We start from the raw sequence: 20992 nt of genomic DNA, 5'->3' as shown, positions 1-20992 counted from the left end.
TGGGACATGCCCCAGCTAAATCTAGCAAAACTGAAAACTAAAGACTAAAAGTAGAAAGGGAATGTGTTTGTCATCCTCGGAGAATGAGGACTCACCACTGATGTTGCTGAGCTAAAGATCGGGAACCGATCTATGCGTGATCTGAATGCTGCGGACCTGAACCTACATCGCGAGAAGATGTAGCACAGAGTATGCGTCAGTACTTAAAAGGTACTGATGTTGGATAGAATAAAGCTGAACAATATACATAACTGAACAAAGCATATAACTGAGCAATGGTGTAAGATAAGTTATATATTATACTCGAAACACCAAACATGAACTAACTGAATGCAATGACCAAGTTTATAACATGCTGAAACTGAATACTGAAATGTATCTGTAACCTGGTTACTACACTAGAATTTGACTGTGGGAGCTACTAATAATCGACATAAAACCACATGAGCTAAATGTGGAGTCCGATATATAGTCTCTATCGAGAGGACCCAATATACCCTGCCAGAAGTATAGAGGCATGACTGGCGTGATCACTAAATTAATGCCCACAGAGGGGACTTACAACCTACGAGGCACGCAGTTCTGGGAATTGAGGGTGACTGACCCTTGTCCATTCAGTATTAAGCTACTCCCAATTGATTATGTAATTAACAATTTATGATTGAATTTTTGAAATACTGGATAGCTAAAAATACTAACATGCTAACTGAAAATGCAACATTAATGTACTAATAATGAAACATTCAAATATGAGGTATGTAAATCTGAAATAACTGACCTCGCATGTGTAATTCACGAACTAAAAGAACTACATAGCTAGGGTTCTGAGTTTATGAAAGAATCAATGCAAAACAATACTAAAATCATGATAATCTGATTGGGAACTTTAAAGTAACTAATTAATAATAATCTACTGAAATTCTAGAAACCTTAGGTCTAGATAATGTGAAGGGAATCAAGAATATGTTTGAATTTTGGGGACCTAATGCGTGAAAGCAACCCACTAGTGAAATCGCACATACCTGGTGACGAATTCCACGGATAAATCTTTTGATTTCAGGGCTGGAACTAATGAAGACTGGTTGCGTTCTTGAACTAGGGTTGTTCGACTTTCTCCCTATTCTGTTCAAAGTTTTCTAAATTTTGGCGAATGATTTGCTTAGGGTTGATTCTAATTAAGTTACGAGGCTAGAACTGTCCTAAACCACAAAGTTTAGGGGTTAAACGATATAGTTTAGGGGTCTAACGCATATAGAAAAGACCAAACGACCCCTGACTTAAAAATTGTCGGTACCACCGACGGAACTGACTGATGGTCCGTGAACTGACCCACTGTCCGTGCTGGTCAATCGTCGATGGGGTTCTAGGACTAGATTCTTGGTCCTCTATCCACAGACCAGGACCACAGTCCGTGGCCTGACCTACGATTTGTGGGTCTGGTTGTGGGTCATGCCTTAGGATATTTTTCTAGATTTTTCTGGGGAGGGTTGCAGGTGATGAACCACGGACAACCAAAATGGACCGTGGGTCACCCTACAGTCCGTGGGTGGCAACCGTGGGTTGCACCTGCAACTTCTGAAATCTGCATTTTTGGTAGTTCTAGCATACAGGGTGTTACAATTTGTCTGAGTATGAAAAACAGTACTCAAGTTCACCTTTGAACCCAACCCTTTCTGAAATGACTTCCAAAATTGTGCAGTAAATTGTGCACCTCTATCTGAAATAATAGACACTGGGACTCCATGAAGTCTTACTATTTCCTGAATATATAATTTGGCATAATCCTCTGCTGAATGAGTGGTCTTTATCGACAAAAAGTGGGTTGATTTAGTCATTCGATCTACAATTACCCAAATATAGTCATGTTGCCTACGAGACCGTGGCAAGCCTATAATAAAGTCTATGTTAATCATCTCCCATTTCCATTCTGGAATCTCTATATTCTGAGCCATACCACCGGGCCTCTGGTGCTCTACTTTAACTTGCTGGCATTTCGGACACTTAACAACAAATTCTACAAATCCCTTCTTCATACTACTCCACCAATAAACCTCTCTCAAATCACGATACATCTTTGTGGAACCCGGATGGATAGAATATTTGGAGCTATGAGCTTCCTCCAGGATCCTCTCTTGAAGTTCATCAACCTTTGGCACACACAATCTACCTTGATACCTCAATACACCATCTCCCCCTTGTTCAAAATCCATTACTCTTTGCTTATGAACATTTGCCTTCAATTCAAGCAAAATAGGATCTTGGTCTTGTTTCTGTTTCACTTTAGACACTAATGATGATTCAACCCCATTCATCACCACCACTCCTCCTTCATTGGAATCCATTAAACGAACCCCTAATCGTGCAAGTCGATGCACATCTTTTGCTAACTCTTTCTTGTCTTCCTCAAAATGAGCAGTGCTACCCATAGACAATCTACTCAAAGCATTAGCAACGACATTAGCCTTACCTGGGTGATAAAGAATACTTATATCATAATCCTTGAGTAACTCTAACCACCTTCTTTGTCAGAGATTAAGCTCTTTCTGACTAAACACATACTGAAGGATCTGAACACATCTACATGAACACCATAAAGATAATGACGCCATATTTTCAAAGTAAAAACTACGACATATAACTCTAGATCATAGGTTGGGTAATTTCTCTAGTGAACCTTAAGCTGTCTGGAGGCATAAGCTATAACTTTGTCATTCTGCATTAACACACAACCCAAACCAACTCTGGACGCATCACAATAAACAACAAAGCCTTGCGTACCCTCTGGTAAGGTCAATACTGGAGCAATAGTCAACCTTTTTTTCAATTCCTTAAAGCTTTTCTCATAAGCTTCCGACCATTGAAACTTAACTGTTTTGTAGGTCAACTTAGTCAAAAGAGATGAAATAGATAAAAATCCCTCGATAAATATTCTATAATATCCAGCCAACCCCAAGAAACTCCTAATATCAGTTGGAGACATAGGTCTTGACAAGTTATGCATTGCCTCTATCTTTTGAGTGTCAACTCGAATACCATCACCGAAAATAATATGGCCTAAAAATCCCACAGACTCAAGCCAAAATTCACACTTGGAAAATTTAGCATATAATTCCTTATCTTTGAGACTAGCATGATCTTCCCCATTCCTTAAATATATTAGAATGTCATTAATGAATACAATAACAAACATATCTAAATAAGCCTTGAATACTTTGTTCATAATGTCCATGAATGCTGCAGTAGGATTGGTCAAACCAACGGACATAACTAGTATCTCATAATGATTATAACGGGTCCTGAAAGTAATCTTAGAAATATCACTTTCTCTTACTCTCAACTGATGGTAGCTAGATCTCAGATCTATTTTCGAAAAATAAGTGGCACCGTGAAGCTGATCGAAAAGATCATCAATTCTCGAAAGAGGATACTTATTTTTGATGGTGGTAACCTAGTTCAAATGATGGTAATCTATACACATTCTAAGGGAACCATCATTCTTTCTCACAAATAAGACCGGAGCGCCCTAAGGTGAGACACTTGGTCGAATAAAACCCTTCTCAAGGAGATCTTTCAATTGCTCTTTTAAATCTTTCAACTCTACTGGTGCCATTCTATATGGCAGAATAGAGATAGGACGAGTATCAAGAATAATATCTATACTGAAGTCTATTTCTCTCTTAGGAGGAATTTCGGGAAGATCGTTTGGAAATACTTCTGGAAACTCACTAACAACTGAAACTGACTGAATAGGAGGTGTCTCAACACTAGAGTCATTAACTCGGACTAAGTGATAGACACAACCCTTGGAAACTAAATTTCTCACCTTAAGGTACGAAATAAAACGACCCTTAGGCACTACTGAACTACTCCTCCACTCAAAAACTGGCTCATTTGGAAACTGAAACTTAACAACTCGAGTTCTACAATCGATTGAGGCATAATAGGCATAAATCCAGTCCATACCTAGAATGACATCAAAATCTACCATATCAAACTCAACTAAGTCAGCCATGATACTCTTGTTATTGACGGAAATGGTACACGCACGATAGACTCTCTCAGCTAGAGTAGACTCACCAACAGGCGTAGAAACACTGAAGGGCTCAAGAAGTTGCTCAGAAAGAACATCAAAATTAATCTCAACATATGGGGTCACAAAAGATAAACTCGCTCCTAGGTGTAGCAAAGAATAAACATCATAAATAAAGACTTTGATCATACCAATGATAACATCCGGCGAATTCTCTTGCTCTTGGCGACTAGTGATAGCATACAGGGAATTTGCTCTTCCAACAGTCCCTAAAGTAGCTCCTCTAGGTGCAACCCTGTCTGGTAGAGCAACTGAAGAATATTGGGCTCTATTTCACCTATTTCCACTACTCTGCCCGTTCTTTGGACACTCTTCGATGAAGTGACCATCTTGACCACACTTGAAACAACCAATGGTGCCATCACGACACGCTCCGAGGTGATTTATACCACACTTAGGAAATGAAGGAGCCCAGTTACCTCTTTGTGACACATTACCTTGAGACTGTGCACGTCTAGGTCCCTTTCGCTTTTGTTGGAAGGATGCCCGGTTGACATTACTTTTCTGCTTCCCGGACTCATTCCCAGATGTCTTAGCCTTTTTGTTTCTGAACTGTTCTATATCCCTCAGCTTATCCTCCTCAACCTGCTGCACATGAATCATCAGCCTCGCTATGTCCATATCACATATTAGCATCGTAGCCTTAGCGTTATTACTCGACAGACGAGACAACCCAGCAACAAACAGACTCATCTTACTCCTCATATCCGCAACCATCTCGGGGCATAACAGAAAAGTTGGGTGAACTTCAGACGGTACTCATAAACACTCATATTCCTGCTTCAGGGTAAGGAATTCTCGTACCTTTGCTTATCTCAGTTCTCAGGGAAAGTAACGCCCCAACAATTTATCCTCAAAAATAGCCCAACTCACATTCGGTGCACCCTAAGCTCTACCCTTCTTCCATTGATCGAACCAGATTCTAGTGACACCCTTTAGTTGGTATGTAGCTAGCTCGACTCTCTCAGCATCGATGACATGCATAATCTCAAAAACCTTCTGAAGCTCCTCAACAAAGTTTTTCGGATCCTCAGTGATGCTTGAACCAGTGAATCTTGGAGAATTCATCCTTAGAAACTCTCGGATCCTAGACGTATCAGCTACATCCTGTCGAACCCCTATTTGTCCAACTTGGTTGGTCACAACTTGACTCAGTATTCGGATGACTTCTCGAAATTCAGCATTGGTGACCTCTCATTGGGATTGCACTTCAGGAGCATTAGGTACCCCGTGTTAATCGACATTCCTCCTAGAAGGACGAACTCAGACAACTCTTCGTGGAGGCATGATCAACTAAAAGACACGCACAAGCACGAGTTAGAAAAAGACTTTATAGAGATGAACTCTATCGCATGAAATGAGTATGAAAGAAGTGAAGGAAATTCCTAAATGTTGCAGTATCCTAATTATAGATGTGGCACGCTTCACACCGATAATTAGGACTCTACAGACATGACTTCATAGACTCCCTAGGACTCTTGAACTCTATGCTCGGATACCAAGTTTGTCATGCCCGAGCTTACACCCTGGGTGGGACTGGCACTCGAGAACCATTGATGGCCCCAAGCGAACCCTTAACCTGACTAGACTCTCAGCGGAAGATTTACTCAATAGAAATGTACTTAAATACACTCTTAAATAAACTGTCTGAATAGATAAACTGAGAATGTTTAGGAATAACATTCAACTAAGCCAAAGTGGAAACTAACAATTGAAATGCAAGACTAAAGAACTATAGTTATCTATCTATGAAACCTCTAAATACTAATAGGGATATCGGGACAAGACCCCCGATCATCCTAACAACTGAATTACACAAAGCAATAAAACAAAACATAACCAAAGGGATCCTCCGAAAAGCAAAGAGGCTCACCAATTGACTCTGAGTGCTCGACTGGATCAACGAGGCACTGGATGTTGATCTTGATTACATGTATCTGCATCATAAAATGATGCAGGCCAAATGGCATCAGTACATTGAATGTATGAGCATACGAGGGGAAAACTAAACATGACATAAGCTTGAACTGAATTCTGAAAGAAACACTTACCTCAACTTTACTCAACTCATGGATACTTAACTCAATGCATAAATAAACAACATTAAAGATGCAATTTATATAAAACATTTAAACAATAGGTATCAACTCAATGTATTGAAAAATACAATAACAACTCAACATATATATGTATAATAAAGAAATATACTTCTGTGGGAGTTTCTCTAATCGACAAACATCACTATGAGTTATGTGATCATACAGTGTCTCGCCTACGTTGCCAAAACTGTCTTATAACTTGCCAGGAGATAGAATACCTCAACTAAGTGGATCCACTAGTCTATGCTAAAAAGCATTAAGGAATCATCTAAAAAGTATGACCCTTTCTACCCACGATGGCTACATGGTTTATGGAGACTTGAGTTTTTTATGAACTCGTCCCCAAATCGGTGCTCAATACTACTCCCAAAATATGCTCAACTCATATGTTTAAAAACATAACTCTTTTTGTGGTTTGAGATTATTACTTAAAAACTAGCTTAAAAGCTCTCTTGGAAATCAGTGTTTTCTTTCTTGTTTAAATGTGAAAACATTCTAACTCTTGGGAATACTTAGTTCCCGTATTATCTTTTGAAGAAATGAACTTTACTCTAACTCTTACTCAACTCAATGCTTAAGTCTTAAAACAAATTTAAAAGGTTTGTAAAAGACTTCTTAAAATGACTAGAATAATTCTCAAGATTTGATTCTTAACTCTACCTTGAATTTGAATTATGAATTCAAGGTTATGACTTGTGATAGGAAAGATCTTGTGATGTTTAGGAGTGCTCTTAGATAGTTAAACATGAGAAACGATCAAGAAATCACTATCTGGAAGCAACTCCGCGATGCGGAGATGCATTTAAATATTTGATCGCAAAATTAATTTTTGAAACAGAGGAGTCCACGTCCTCTCCGTGACGCGGAGGTGATTTTTGTGCATTGGAGGAGCAAGTCCGCGACGCAGACTTGCGTGCCGAAATCTGTCCGACTTTTTCCTTCTTCGTTTTCTCACCCCAATTCGCCTAAATTCGATTCTTTATCTTAATTCCTCTTTAGATTCAGATACCCAATATATGCTCACAAGATTCTAACTCAAAACAACTCTTAAAATCGATAAAACTATCTCAAGAAACTCATCAATCCCATCCAAGTTCAAGAATGAAAGTAATTCAAGAACACAACTCAAGAACATCAAATCCTCAATCTATTAGGACGAAAATTACACTGAAATAAATATTTTTGGCATGTGGGTGAACGAACCCAACGCTATGTGAACTCACATACCTCGTAGGATTGAATCCTTGGCAAAATCCACAACCAAAATCGCAACAACATGATGAATCTTGAACTTTTCTTCTCCTTTCCCCTCTTGAGTTCTTTCTCCAAAACCCTAGCGTGATTTGGTAAATGCGTAAACTGAACTAACTCAGTTTAGACCCCAATTAAACTTCTAAAAACAAAATAAATTAATTGGGTATGGAAAAGACCATAATACCCTCGTAAAATCCGGTTTTGACTTTTCTTATCTAGACAGCCCGACTTCAAATGGAGATATCTCACTCATACGAACACGAAATTGATCAAACTCGGTGGCGTTGGAAAGATAATTCAAATATCTTACCTATGGTATCTTGTAGCCCAAAACTCATACTTAGCTTAACTTTGTCAAACTTTCAAAATTTGATTATTTCCAAAAACTGTTTCTTTCTAATTCTAGTTTTTTTTGTAGTTCTTTCAATTAGCGAGGTGTTACAACCATGCCTCATTGTATCAATGTTAACACTAGGTATCCTTTGAGCAGCCTTCCCAAGTAACTCTTTGTAGAATGTACACACTTCTCTCTCTATTTCTTCTTGTGATTGGGTTATACTTCCTTCTGCTGTTATCAGACTATTAATTGTATTTTGACTCACCCTGTTCTTCATTTGTGTAAAGAAATAAGCAGTGTTTGCATCACCGAGCTTCAACCATTGGTTCCTTGATTTATTATTAGTTTTACATTTACTTAAATAAATAGGACTTCTAATTAATTTTATTGTTTATCTAGATAGTTAATTATATTTTAATTTAGTGTAGAGGTAAAATTATAATCCAACTTTGCACTTTAAAGCTTCTCGTGTCAATCTATTTATATAAATATTGACATATAATAAAAATATTTATCTCACAAAAAATAACAATTATATAAATAATAAAAGTTAAACTAATACACTCTTCAACCCGGCGTCATTATAGATCATATGAACTCTTCTTCGATTAAACTACATAAATTTTTTTTTAAAAAAAAGTAATAAGTGAAATGAAAGAGTAGTAACTATTTTGAAGCAAACTTCCTAACAATCTCAATCACATAAATATCATTGTAAATAAAATCATTTTTATGTATTGAGCATCAACAAAATGACTCATGACAATTTTTAGACTCATGAAAAGTTCATTAATTTTAAAAACATATTCAGAAGCATATATTTGCATCGCAGGAGAAATTGTTAACAAAAACAAATGAATTTAGACTACTTGCACGTTATCATCAGGGGCGGAGCTACAACTTAGTAAGTTGGTCAGCCGAACACCATTCATCGAAAAATTATATTGTGTATATACGTAAAATATTGTCTAATAGCTTGATATTTAATAAATTGAACACCCTTATACACAACACAGATTGGTAGTCTAGCGGTAAGTGTGCTAGTTTAGTTCTTTGAGGTTCGCGGGTTGATCCTCACTAGGTGTGTTTCTTTTCACACAATATTTTTACCGTGCTAATTTAGGTCTTTGAGGTTGGTGGTTCGATCCTCATTAGCTGCGTTTTTTAACAAAATATTTTTTAAAACAGAAATAACCACCCCTATATCTTCTTTACGTTTCTAGCATTAAATTTTGATTAACCTAATAATTAACCTTAAATTTTGATTAACCTAATAACTAAGATTTTATTATTTTCTTTATTTTTTCGATATATATTAAGTGAATTATTAGGTATAACACACTCTAAAAATATTATTTTTAAAGATAAAATTAAAGTTTCAACAATTCTCTTGAACTTTGAAACATTTATTTATTTTGGATCATGAAAAAAGTCTCAACAATTCATTTAATATGAACTAGAGGGAGTATATTCAACTAGTAGCTAAAATTATTTTTGTTGAGCTTTCTCCATAAGTTTTGATTTATCCCATTAATAGTTTTATAATTTTAAGTTTCCTTAAATATAAAAAAAAATTAGTATGATTTAGTTATTTAGTAATATGAAATTTAGTTTTTAAATTTGGGTGCACCCACTCTTCAGTAAAAAAAAATATTTTGTGCACCACTCCACTAAAATAAAATTATCATCTCTTTTAAAGTTTGAACACCCTTGACGAAATTTTTGGATCCAACTCAACTGGATTTTGACACAGGTGTGAAGCAAGTCTATGCGGAAACGATAGGAAAAAGCTCTATACGATACGCGAATTGTTGGTGGAAGCCACTGTTTATCATATATTGGAACATTACATACTACTATATAAATTAAGGGGAAAAAACAATTATTGTATCACCAAATATAATTTCCTCAAGTACTCAAGGTTTTGGAATATACCGTGTTAGGATATAATGATTTACTTTATCAAAATAGTGGTACCTCACATTCCACTGATCTTCAAACTGACTCAACGACAATAAATCGCACGATAAATTTTAAATTGCAAGAAGAAGAAGATTATTAGAAATTTTTTGTAGTTGAAAATGAGAGGAAATCCCTCTATTTATAGCTAAAAAGAGAAGTATGAATAAGTACTTATTGTGCCTTATTTGAAAAGTCATGACCCTTTGGAAAAGTGACAATACTTTGAAAAAGTCAAAACCTATCGAATAATTCAAACTCTTTGGAAAAGTCACAAGTCATCTGAAAGTCACAACCCTTTGGAAAAGTCATAACTCATCGGAAAAGTCACAACTCAACTGAAAAGTCACAATTTATCAGAAAAGTCACAACCCTGGAAAAAAGTCACAACTTATCCAAAAAATCACAACCTTTCAAAAGAATATTTCTATTCAAATAGATATGTAGATGAGTGTTTTAAGTTAGGGGGGGATTTTAGTAATTCAACATTCAAGTTAGGAGTTCATGCTTTTTAAGATAGTGTATATATATATATATATATATATATATATATATATATAATTTAAATATCCTTTATGAAAGTTTTTGCTATATGCCACCAAAAGAAACATGATTTCTTTGTTTAAGGTAAGTCAAAAGGGAAACGATCTGTTTTTCCAGTGCCAGCCGCCAGGTTTGAGTTAAAATGGAGCTTTTACCTATTTTTATAGTATTTGCGTAAAAATAAATATAAAAAAATGAATAATTTGTTTTTAAATAAAATAAATAAATCATTAGTTAGAATTTCTAATTTATGTCTATATGAATATCGTTTAATTAAAAAGAAAAACTAATTTATGCCTTTTGGCTTACCCGGCCAAATTACAAGTGTATCCAAATAGACTCTTATTCTAAAAAAACGTGGTAGAAAACATAAAACAAAACTTAAGCATTGGCATGAAATATACTTCTAACCACCTTTCTTGTTTAGTTCATTTTGAAAAGTGTGGCTATTCTGAGTAAGATGATTTATGGTCACACAAATATTATAACTTGTTTTAGATCGAAGTTTTAAAAGTGTTTCTTTATTTTTGAAACACTATGTCAACTAAAATAATATCACATAAATTAGAGTGGAGGGACTCTGACAAATTAAAAAACATTGCTTACGTGGAAATAACCTTTTAAACAATTTATTTTAAAAAAAATAAGAAGTGATTCATTCCAGTTAAGTTAAATTTTAAAAGGGACAGTATAATGGTTGATTAGAATAAATAGATTTTTATTTTTTAAAAATTAGCTTATGAAAAAAAAGTCATGTCAATAATATTTACTGGAAATATCGATCGTTTGAATTGAGTGGCTTTTTAGATGAAATGACAATAGTTCAGAGTAATTTTTCTATTAAAAACAAAGTTCAGTGATTTTCTATGACAATTATCATAGTTGAGTAAATTTTGTATTACAAAACAAAGTTGATTAACTTTAAGAAAATAGTCAAAAGCCCCCCAACCTATTACCTAATTACCAACTCTCAATAGTCTAAAACTGAAATTATTACCTCCTAAATGCTATTAAGACAAAATGAGTGTATTTCATTCTCTTTGAGATGAAACTAAAATCAAATATTAAAAAAAAATTAATATTTTTTTTTTCATAAATGTATATATTTTTAATATATTTCTTTTCTTAAATATATGAATATTTAATTATTATTTTTTTCATACCAACATACAACGAATCTCTCAACCACTTTCCATCACTAAGTTGTTGTCACTGCCATCACTAGAATCCGTGAATAATATCACCTTGATAACGTTCAACTACACCCCGCAATTGGAATGTAAGTGTGTCACCATCTGAAAATGGACGTGATGACACTAGTCTATTACCATCACTATGAGCTATGTGATGATACAACGTCTCGCCACACTGCCAAAACCGAGGTGTTACAATTTATCTAAAACAATATTTGCATCTTCGCCTCTATTCTCAATAGGCATCACATTAAGCAAAATAGGATTCAACAAAGGGTTTGATGAAGTTGTCTTTAGAGTTACTTAGAGGGGGAAAAGAATTATCAGTAATAGTGAGAGATCCCGGGCCAGTGGAAGGAGTAGACTGGCCAGTGGCCGACGTTGCAATCATCGACGAGATTTAGGATGTGGAGAATCCCTGGCTCATATTTGGGTTTGCTTTTCGTATATAACTAGTATTTTTTAATGCTTGTCGTTAGTTTACTACAATTCATACATCAATTCATGTTCATAAATCATTGTGTGTTACAAAAGTAATGTAACTTAATATTCTATATTTTCTTACCTTTTTATGTTTATTATTTAATTACTACTTCTAGATTTTTCTTTCTCTATCCTTTTTCTTTTTATTTCTTTCCACTTTTATATTTCTTCCTTTTATTTTGCGATTTTCCATCACCACCTCTTCATTCTACTTCAACTATCACAAAATTTTTACTTGTTATTCCATTATATGTTATAACTCTACGTATTCAAATAAATTTAGATAAAGAAATTAGAAAGTGACCTACATAAGGTGATGAGAGTGATGATGCATCAAACATGAAAGACACATTATTTTGTAGGATGTGTTTGGAATCTATAGTTACTTCGGTACTATTTATAAGCTTATTATTTATTTTATTTTAATAACGCAATTATATTAACTTTACAATTTTTGAATTAATGGAATGAAAATGTGAAATTTATACAATGGTGAAATGGGGATTAAACCTAAAAATTTGCACGTCAAAAACCCTCTCAAATGTCGCAAAAGCGACCAATGCTTCGCTTAAGTGAACACTGTTAAAAATGTGGCACTCGCAAAAGCAATGCTCTCTTCGCTTATGCAAAGCTCGCTTAAGCGAAGAGGCTCTCACTTCTGCGAAGGTCACTTAAGCGACTCGCCTTTGCAAAAGCAAAGCCTGCAGACACCAATAACTCAACCAACTCTTAGAACATCAAAAAGATCCTCGTGGTTCGTTTGAAATCCCGTACATACAAACCACATATGCAAATCTATAATACTCGATGTTTCGGACTCAATGGAACCTTTAAAATATGAATTCAAGGTCTCCTTGACCCGACATTCGTAAAAATTACAAGAAACTAACTCAACACCTAAAAGGCTAAAACAATCTCAGGATCTCTCAAAAATAACCAAGACCTCACCTAGGCCTAAAGTTATCTGCGAAATTCAATGGAACTCTCAAAATTCCATTCCGAATGTTGACCAAAGTCAACCCAAAGGCTAAAATTCCACAATTTCACAACTTAGGACCTCAAATCCTCAAAGAGACCTGGAATCAGAAACCGACAACTCTCACGGATAATATTTCACATTTCGAGACTGGTGGAATCAGCGGAATTCCATTTTGATACTTGAAATTTCAAAAACCACAAAAAACCACTTTCTTAGCAACCTAGCCTTTCAAACTCAAAACTTATCGAATTCTCTTTTTTAACTCAAAGTTCAACACCAATTTTTCAAAACTCAAACATAGAAGACTCGGGGTCAATCACAGGAGGGCAACATTGTAAATTCATGAAACTTTCCAAAAATAACCGACCAGATCATTACATATTAAGTAAAAATTATATTTAAATTCATGCATCAAACAAGATCTTAATGCAATCATTATATTCATGTACTAAATTTGGATAATGAAGAGTCTAAAAATAGCCTTTAATTTTAATTTCAAAGATAAGTGGGGATAATGAAGAGTCTATCAAAGACACTCACCAACATCATTATTTATATTCTCTTATTTCATCCACATATGTGATCATCTTGCTTTCTATGTTAGGTTAGTCTACATCATTTGTAAAATTTTCATTACCAATTTGTAATTGTAAGAATTCTAATAGATTCATTATTTGTATTATTTAAAATTTCATACATATTCATCTTCTTTTTATTGAGAAATATGTAAATTATCATAGTTACAAGATGAAAATTCTCCAATACGAATTTGTAAGTGAATTTTTCTTTTTCATATCTCCATCTTTTTGAGTTTTCAAATATAACTTCATATTGGTTATTATATTTTAGTATTTTTCATTTCTTTTACCTTTAGGATATAAATATAATAAAGTTAATCCTATTTTATATTTATAATTAACTATTTTGAGGGTATGCATGTTGAATTTCACATAATGTTTTCACAACTAGACCCATAAAAAAATAAGTCTTTGATAAATATATATAGTTATGTCTTCATCATTTTTTGATAATCATTTATATTTTTAAAACAACATGTTTGTACTGTATCCTGTTATATGTAATCTAAAACGGTTTAAAAAGTCATGTACATTATTTAACTATTACATAGAGGTACAAAAGTAAAAAAAATAATTTTTTTTTTTTTTTTTAAAAAGTAAATAGATGACTAAAATGTTACATTGAATTTTATGGTATTAAAATTGATATTTAATTTTTTATATACACATCCTTTTATTTAGTCCAAGAAATATAGTGTATCTGTATTTTTAATATAGTCATGCTCTCTTTTCTTTTTTTTTAAAAAAAATATTATTTTGTAGAATTATTTTTCAATACATAAGAAGTATTCTTATGTGAAACTTACCTACAAAAGGACTTAACTTTGAACCCAACAATGAATTTACGTATGCTCCATTATTATGATATATTTACTTAAATTAACTTTTATAATGTCGATTAGGGAGGAACATGCAATGCACGTTTCCAGAACTAGTGAATAAATATTCTTGTAGTAACAGTAGCTCACCTCACGTTTTAGAAATCAAATGAGAAATCACACCAATTTCATTAGATATCTTACACCTAAAATTCCTCTTTTTTTTCTGATCCAATTCCTCCACCACTCACTAACGCAAACCCCAGTTATATTCAGTTTCGCTACACATTTTATTTAATGGGAGAACCCAAGTACTCTCTTTCAGATTCAAGAAACAACTCTCAAATACAATATTAGTTGGACATGAAAATCTATTAACAACTCCTTGGACACTGACAAGTACAATCAATTGTGACCATGTAATCACAAACTCTTCAGTTTATTATAGATTGTTGTACACTCTATATGACACTTGATTTTGAAGGTCATGCATTCATGTTGTCTCAAAGGATAATTGAGTTGAACAATTTGGTTCCCTTCCATTCAAGTTTCATCTAAAGAATTAAGCAAGAAACTAGGATACATAACAAGAAAGTCAAACTTCCATTTGAGAGAAAAAAATGAAAGGTTTTCAATGAAATTCTCGTAGAATCTGGTACAAACAATTATTTTCAACGGTCAACTTCTCCAACAATGATATTAAAGTTTCTAAACTAATTTTACTCCGACGAACAAACAGAGAAGAGCTAAACATCAATTGTACAGTCTCTTCCCCAAGCTTGCCAAACAAATATAGCTTTCTACCGGTGAGAGAAGCATAGAGGTCTTTAAACTTCACCGTCACAAAATAATATGCTTGGTTTTGCTAGTGACTGGTTACTATGGTGAGTCTGCACTGGACTGAAATCGTTGAGCAAGAGCCCAATGGTACATAAACGATATTCTCCTCGAACAGATCATACTTGTTTGAGATTAAAATAAATGGGGTCTCTTTGAAACAGAGATATCTGGCCATTTTTTTCAGTGTTCTTTGACATGCATCAGGACCACACAAAATACTACAACGCGAACATCTTCAAACATCTCCACCCACTATCATCATTCATTCATTCATTCATTCCATTGGCATTTACTCTAATTAGCTGGTGCCTGTCAGGAAACGAGATTAGATAGTTAATGAAGAACAAACAATCTTCTATCAGGTGACATGCAATAAATAAGTCCGACAGATCCAAAAAGGCAATACCTGATGCTTGTTCCAGAGCTTTCAAGTTCAAGTAAAAGTAGCTTCTGAATAATTGGAACAGTGGTATAATTGTTAGGTTCATCACTCTGTTCATGGGGCTTACCATGAGGTACGGGCAACGATAGCAGAGAGCAGATAAACCGTTACAAGGACATTGCACATTTGCAAGCTGAAATAAAGGATAAGAATGATCTGTTGACGGAACAGCTGATGAGGACATTTAAGGAGTTCCATTTTTACCAGAGCAATTAACATAGACACATGCACACTTTGTCAAGTAAACCATCTCACATCAGTATCACAATTGATGGTAATTTTTGCCTAATCTTCATATAAGTTCTCATGCAAACCGGAGCTTTTTCGTAATGTATTTCTCATCATCATATCCAACACAATATAGTAATCAACAGCTAGCCCATGTCCTAATTCTATAAGATCTTACCAATGCAGGATCTCTTCAAGTAGCAGGTCCTCAATTTTCCACCAATAAAAAAACAACACATGCTGAAAGAAACAAGCCCATTGAGGCGTAATGAATCTAGAAACGGCAAAGGGCCAAATATACACCTGTACTATATGAAATAGTTTAAATATACCCCTAGTTATACTTTTGGGCCAAATATACCTCTCACGTCATACTTTCGGGCTAAATATACCCTTATGACTAACAGATGACACGTGGACGACTGAGATTTAGTAAACTATTCAATTTAAAATAAAGCAAATTCGGATATAACCTGCCCCGCCCCAATAACTTGACCCGACCTAATATGTAAAATTAACCCACCCAATTTTTCTTTCAAACAAAAAAACCTAATGGGCGATTGAGTTCTTGCTCTCCAGCAACGTCTGCAACTTGGAGCCTCTTCATCGCAAAAATTTTTGCTCAAAGGTATGATTTCTTTTCTTCTTCAAACTTTATAGCCTAAGATTTCGAGTATGATTGAAACTTTATAGTCTAGGGTTGTTTTTTTGTATAATTTCTTTCATTGTTTGGAGTTCCATAGTCTAGGATTTTGGGTATGATTTCTTTTCTTGCTTTAAATTTCATAGCCTAAGGTTTTGGATATGGTTTCTTTTCTTTCTTCAAGCTTCATATAGCCTAGGTTTTTGGGTATTGATTCCAATTCGACATAATCTGTTTATATATATTATGTTGGTTACTGTCTTGATTTGGTGTCAAATTTATTTGCACGAGTACTCTTGATTTGTGATCCCGAATAATTTAGAAATTATTTTTATTTGTGTATGAAAATATGTTAAATTTTAATCTTCTTTATTCTTCAACAGTTAGTCACTTTCATATATTATATTCTTCTACAATCATGAAATGTGGTCCCTTTTGTATTTTTTTTTATTCTTCATCAATCATAAAATATGGTATCTTTCACGTTTTCTATTCTTTTACAATCACGAAATGGGTCCCTTTTTAATTTTTAATTCTATAATTTTAAAGTATTTTTTTTTGTTTTTTAGTCAGGTTCTTTAATCTGTTGTGGGGATGATTAAATATTAAGTATTTACACTAGAGTCTGCTCTGTTGAAATGCTTTATACATAGCCATGAACTTTTATGGTTTAATTTTACATAAAAAATTGACCTTTCCAGATGGTATATCAATATTATACCAGAAACTATTGTTCATGTTGATGTTTGAACCAAACTAAAATGCTTCCTACTTTTGTGTCTAAATTGAGGCTAAATATGTTAACTTAATACAAGTATTTATGAAATAACAGTGGTTCTTTTTAGAGTGAATAGAAATAGTGTCTATTGTTAAGTTTAAGTTGCAAAAGTTTGGATAGTGAGTTTGTGATTGAATTAATGTAAACAAGTTAATTATGGGACAAAAGTTGTACCATTATTAATTCCTATCGGTTCCTCTAACTTTACGACTGTTCTCTTTCTTTTGAAAATTATGTTGCTTATTTTGTTTTACCAAATATTTCAGGCACTAAAATGGTTAATGTTGACATATATTTCAACTATGGAGGTGAATGGATTAGAGAGCCTATTGTCTTGTACAAGAAGAAGTCGTACAACCTATGGAGAGGGTATGATTCAGACCTTCTTTCTTTTATTGATATCGTCAATGTGTACACTACTCGATTTGGATTTGTAGGTGTGCAACAGTTAATTGTAAAGGGTCCTTGTGGAAGATATTATGAAATAGAAGGAGATATTGGAATTAGGAAACTACTATCTCTTGTGTCCAATTTCTTTATAATAAATGTGTTTGATGTAGAAGAGTGTGAACTATTTGTATATGTTCCTAATATTGTTCAATATGGTGAATCACTTTTCTCATTAGTTACTGAAATTGTTACTTATTGTAGTGAGACTGAAAGTGAAGCTACGAATGATTCTTCAGAATATGATTCTGAAGAATTTGCTACTGAAAAAAAGAAGAGAAATATCTGAGGACTTGCATAATTATTTAGAGTTATATAAGGGTATGTCCTTCAAGGATATACCAGAAGCAATGCATCAGACTTTATGCATTGGCAAGATGATAAAGTTAACCGTAGTTAAAACTGACAGGTCCAAATTGAGGTTTACATGTAGTGAAGGGGCATGCCCATTTGTATGTCATATTTATGGGGATTCTCATACTCCTGGAGTGAGGATTAAGACTCTAAATGATAATCATACATGTTGGCCAACATTTGATAATCCTGTGGTTGATTACTCTATCATAGCTCAATATTTTAAGAAAAAGTTACAAGAAAATCCAAAATTTAGGATCAAGGAAATGAGGGCTGGTTTGCACAATGCTTTAAGTTAAAAGCTAGCCAAGGAAAGTGCAAAAGAGCTAAACGAATGGTTTTGGAAACTTTAGAAGGTAGTTTTACTGATGGTTATAACAAACTTGAGGATTATGCCATTGAACTGAAGGAATCTAATCCAGGAAGTGATGTTGTGATTAATTTATCTAAGGAAGCACTTGCTCAATGCAAAAGAAAATTTCTTAGAATGTATATTTGCTTCAAGGCAATGAAGATGGGTTTTAAGGAAGGTTTGAGACCATTTATTGGATTAGATGGCACATTTCGTAGAGGTAAAGCCAAAGGACAGATACTAGTTGTTGTTGGTCAAGACAATATTAAACACTTTTATCCTTTAGCTTGAGATATTGTGGATAAGGAGACCAAAAGGACTTGGAATTGGTTTTTGGAGCTATTTCAACATTCACTAGAACTCCATAATGGAGAAGGCATAACCTTTATGTCAGACATGCAAAAGGTATATTATCTAATTTCATTTCTATTCATTTTTTTTCCAGTTATGTTTTTGCATTTTCAATAGTCAATTGTTTACCTTTAACATGTAGGGATTACTGGATGCAATAAAGACGGTGTTCCCTCAAGCACATAGTAGATATTGTGTGAGACACATTGAGGCAAATTGGTGCAAAAGACATGGTAAGGTGTGTTGAAAAAGCAACTTTGGTGGAGTGCATGGTGCACTTATGAAGAAGACTTTCAAGATCATCTAAGTAAGTTGAAACAAATGGATTTACCTGTCGGAGAGGATTTGCTAGAGTATCCTCCCAAAAGTTGGTGCAGAGCCTATTTCGATACCATGTGTAAGAATCCACCAGTTGAAAACAACATTACCGTGTCATTTAATTCTTGGATACTAGAAGCAAGGTTCAAGCCCATCATTGGGATGTTGGAAGATATAAGAATTAAAGTAATGAATCGATTGGGGGAACAAGAAGATTTTGTGATGAAATAGACTAGTGAATTTAGTCCAAAAAGCTTGAAGTTGTATAATGATTATCTGAAGATAGCTCAAATTTGTAGGGTTGACTGTAATGGAGATAATGGATATGAGGTTACTGAGGGGGATGACAGACACATAGTCAATTTAAGGGTTAAAAGGTGCACTTGTAGGGCATGGGATCTTGAAGGAATTCCATGTCTTCATACAATTAAGGCCTTGTTGCATGAAAGAATCAATCCTTTAACTGAAATGAATTGGTATCACAACAAGGAGGCATTTCTACTAACTTACAGCATAAGTTGCAACCTGTGAGGGGAGATTTTTTTTGCAAAATTAACCCTCTTCAAGCAATGGAGCCGCCAGAGTTTGTCAAGCTTGCTGGCAGGCCTAGAACTAAAAGAGTTAGACAGAAAGATGAAGCACTTAAGAGGCAAGGTGAATGGGCTGTGTCAAGAAAAGGTAGAGTAATGACATGTAGCAATTATGGAGAGCCAAATCATAACGTTAGGGGCTGTGACAAGGTATTTTATTAAATAGTTTAATTAACAGTTGTATGGAGTATTTATATTTTCTAACTTTTTGCTTGTCACAGTCAAAAAATGAAAAAATGCTTGCTACGGGAAAGGGAAAGAAAAAGCAGCGTAAAAGAGGTTTATTTGATGAGGGAGAACCTTCTCAAACTGAAGAGAGCATCAACCCAACAGCCCCTCAAGAAACACAAAACAATCAAAGTAACATGTTCTCTGACTATGAATATGATGAAGATCCTTGTCTACATCCTACAATTATTTCAGAGACTCTTACTACGCTTCAAATGAGACAACAACAATATATACCAACATGGAGAAGGGTAATAAGCTTCAAAAGTGATCACAATGGTATAAGTGATCCAACAAATCTTCCAATACAACCAAAAAGCTTAACTTGGAAAGGTAAAGATGTAATTACGACCAATCAACTGGAAGTTCAAAGTCAAGAAAGAATTGCAAAGTTGAAGCCAAAAAAGGGACAATATCAGTTTGGTTAACTTTTGTTAAGTTTGTGGACAATTTAATTTGATGATGTAACTACTGTTTAAACAGTACTTTTGGGAAAATAGCGTTTGCAAAGTTGGGAATGTCGCATCAGAACTTAGGTTGTATAAGTTTTTGAGGTTATATTATGACATCCAAACGATATTTGATGATTTCATGTTATTTTGTGTTGCATTGGCAGTTTAGTATGCTGATTTTAACATTGACCAGTTTGTCCATTTTCACATATTATACCTTCTGGGTCATCATTCTGCCTCTTGTTGACAATGATCATTTCGTGCATAAGTATTTTCTACCTCAAGAATACACAATTCTCATTTCTGTATATGCTGCAGTGGCACTAATCTGCTTCTTGAGCATCTGTATTGGATACGTCATGATCGAGTCCAAGAAGAAGAAGGCATGATAAGGCAATGACAAGTCCTTTTTTTGCTTTATCGAATTCATGATAATTGATAATTTTTTCTTAATATCTTTTTAGTGCTTCTCGTTTTAAATAGCCCATGTCATAGATCACATAGATTTTTCTATATTCTTGAGTTTCTATGAGTTTCCTAGTTGAAATTTTTTATAAAATTTTCAAAGAACACTTGGTGTTACAGCTAGCTTGTCAATGATAATAATAATTTTGAAATTACATAACCAACATAACA

The 20992-nt window shown here is 34.2% G+C and overlaps 1 protein-coding gene and 1 long non-coding RNA gene across 2 annotated transcripts in view; both read left to right on the top strand.

The window, feature by feature from the left end:
• The window catches only part of LOC125827299 (uncharacterized), a 322911-nt gene extending 305301 nt beyond the window's left edge, over positions 1 to 17610 (top strand). Inside the window, exons 2-3 of the long non-coding RNA XR_007442993.1 lie at positions 16409 to 16471; positions 17531 to 17610. This is a non-coding gene — a long non-coding RNA (uncharacterized LOC125827299). The remainder of the gene's footprint in view (positions 1 to 16408; positions 16472 to 17530) is intronic.
• A 1629-nt stretch (positions 17611 to 19239) lies between these two features.
• Positions 19240 to 20745, top strand: LOC125827283 (dolichol-phosphate mannose synthase subunit 2-like). The gene is made up of 2 exons (XM_049506600.1): positions 19240 to 19416; positions 20526 to 20745. Exons 1-2 carry the CDS (start codon positions 19397 to 19399, stop codon positions 20743 to 20745), a joined length of 240 nt encoding a protein of 79 aa, XP_049362557.1. The 5' UTR covers positions 19240 to 19396.
• The last annotated feature ends 247 nt before the right edge of the window (positions 20746 to 20992 follow it).

Source organism: Solanum verrucosum, unplaced genomic scaffold (assembly GCF_900185275.1).
Source record: "Solanum verrucosum unplaced genomic scaffold, falcon-dt-bn FXZP01000106.1, whole genome shotgun sequence".
NCBI classification, from domain to species: domain Eukaryota; kingdom Viridiplantae; phylum Streptophyta; class Magnoliopsida; order Solanales; family Solanaceae; genus Solanum; species Solanum verrucosum.
Note: the sequence above shows the minus strand (reverse complement) of the source record. Positions and strands in the feature narration are given on the sequence as shown.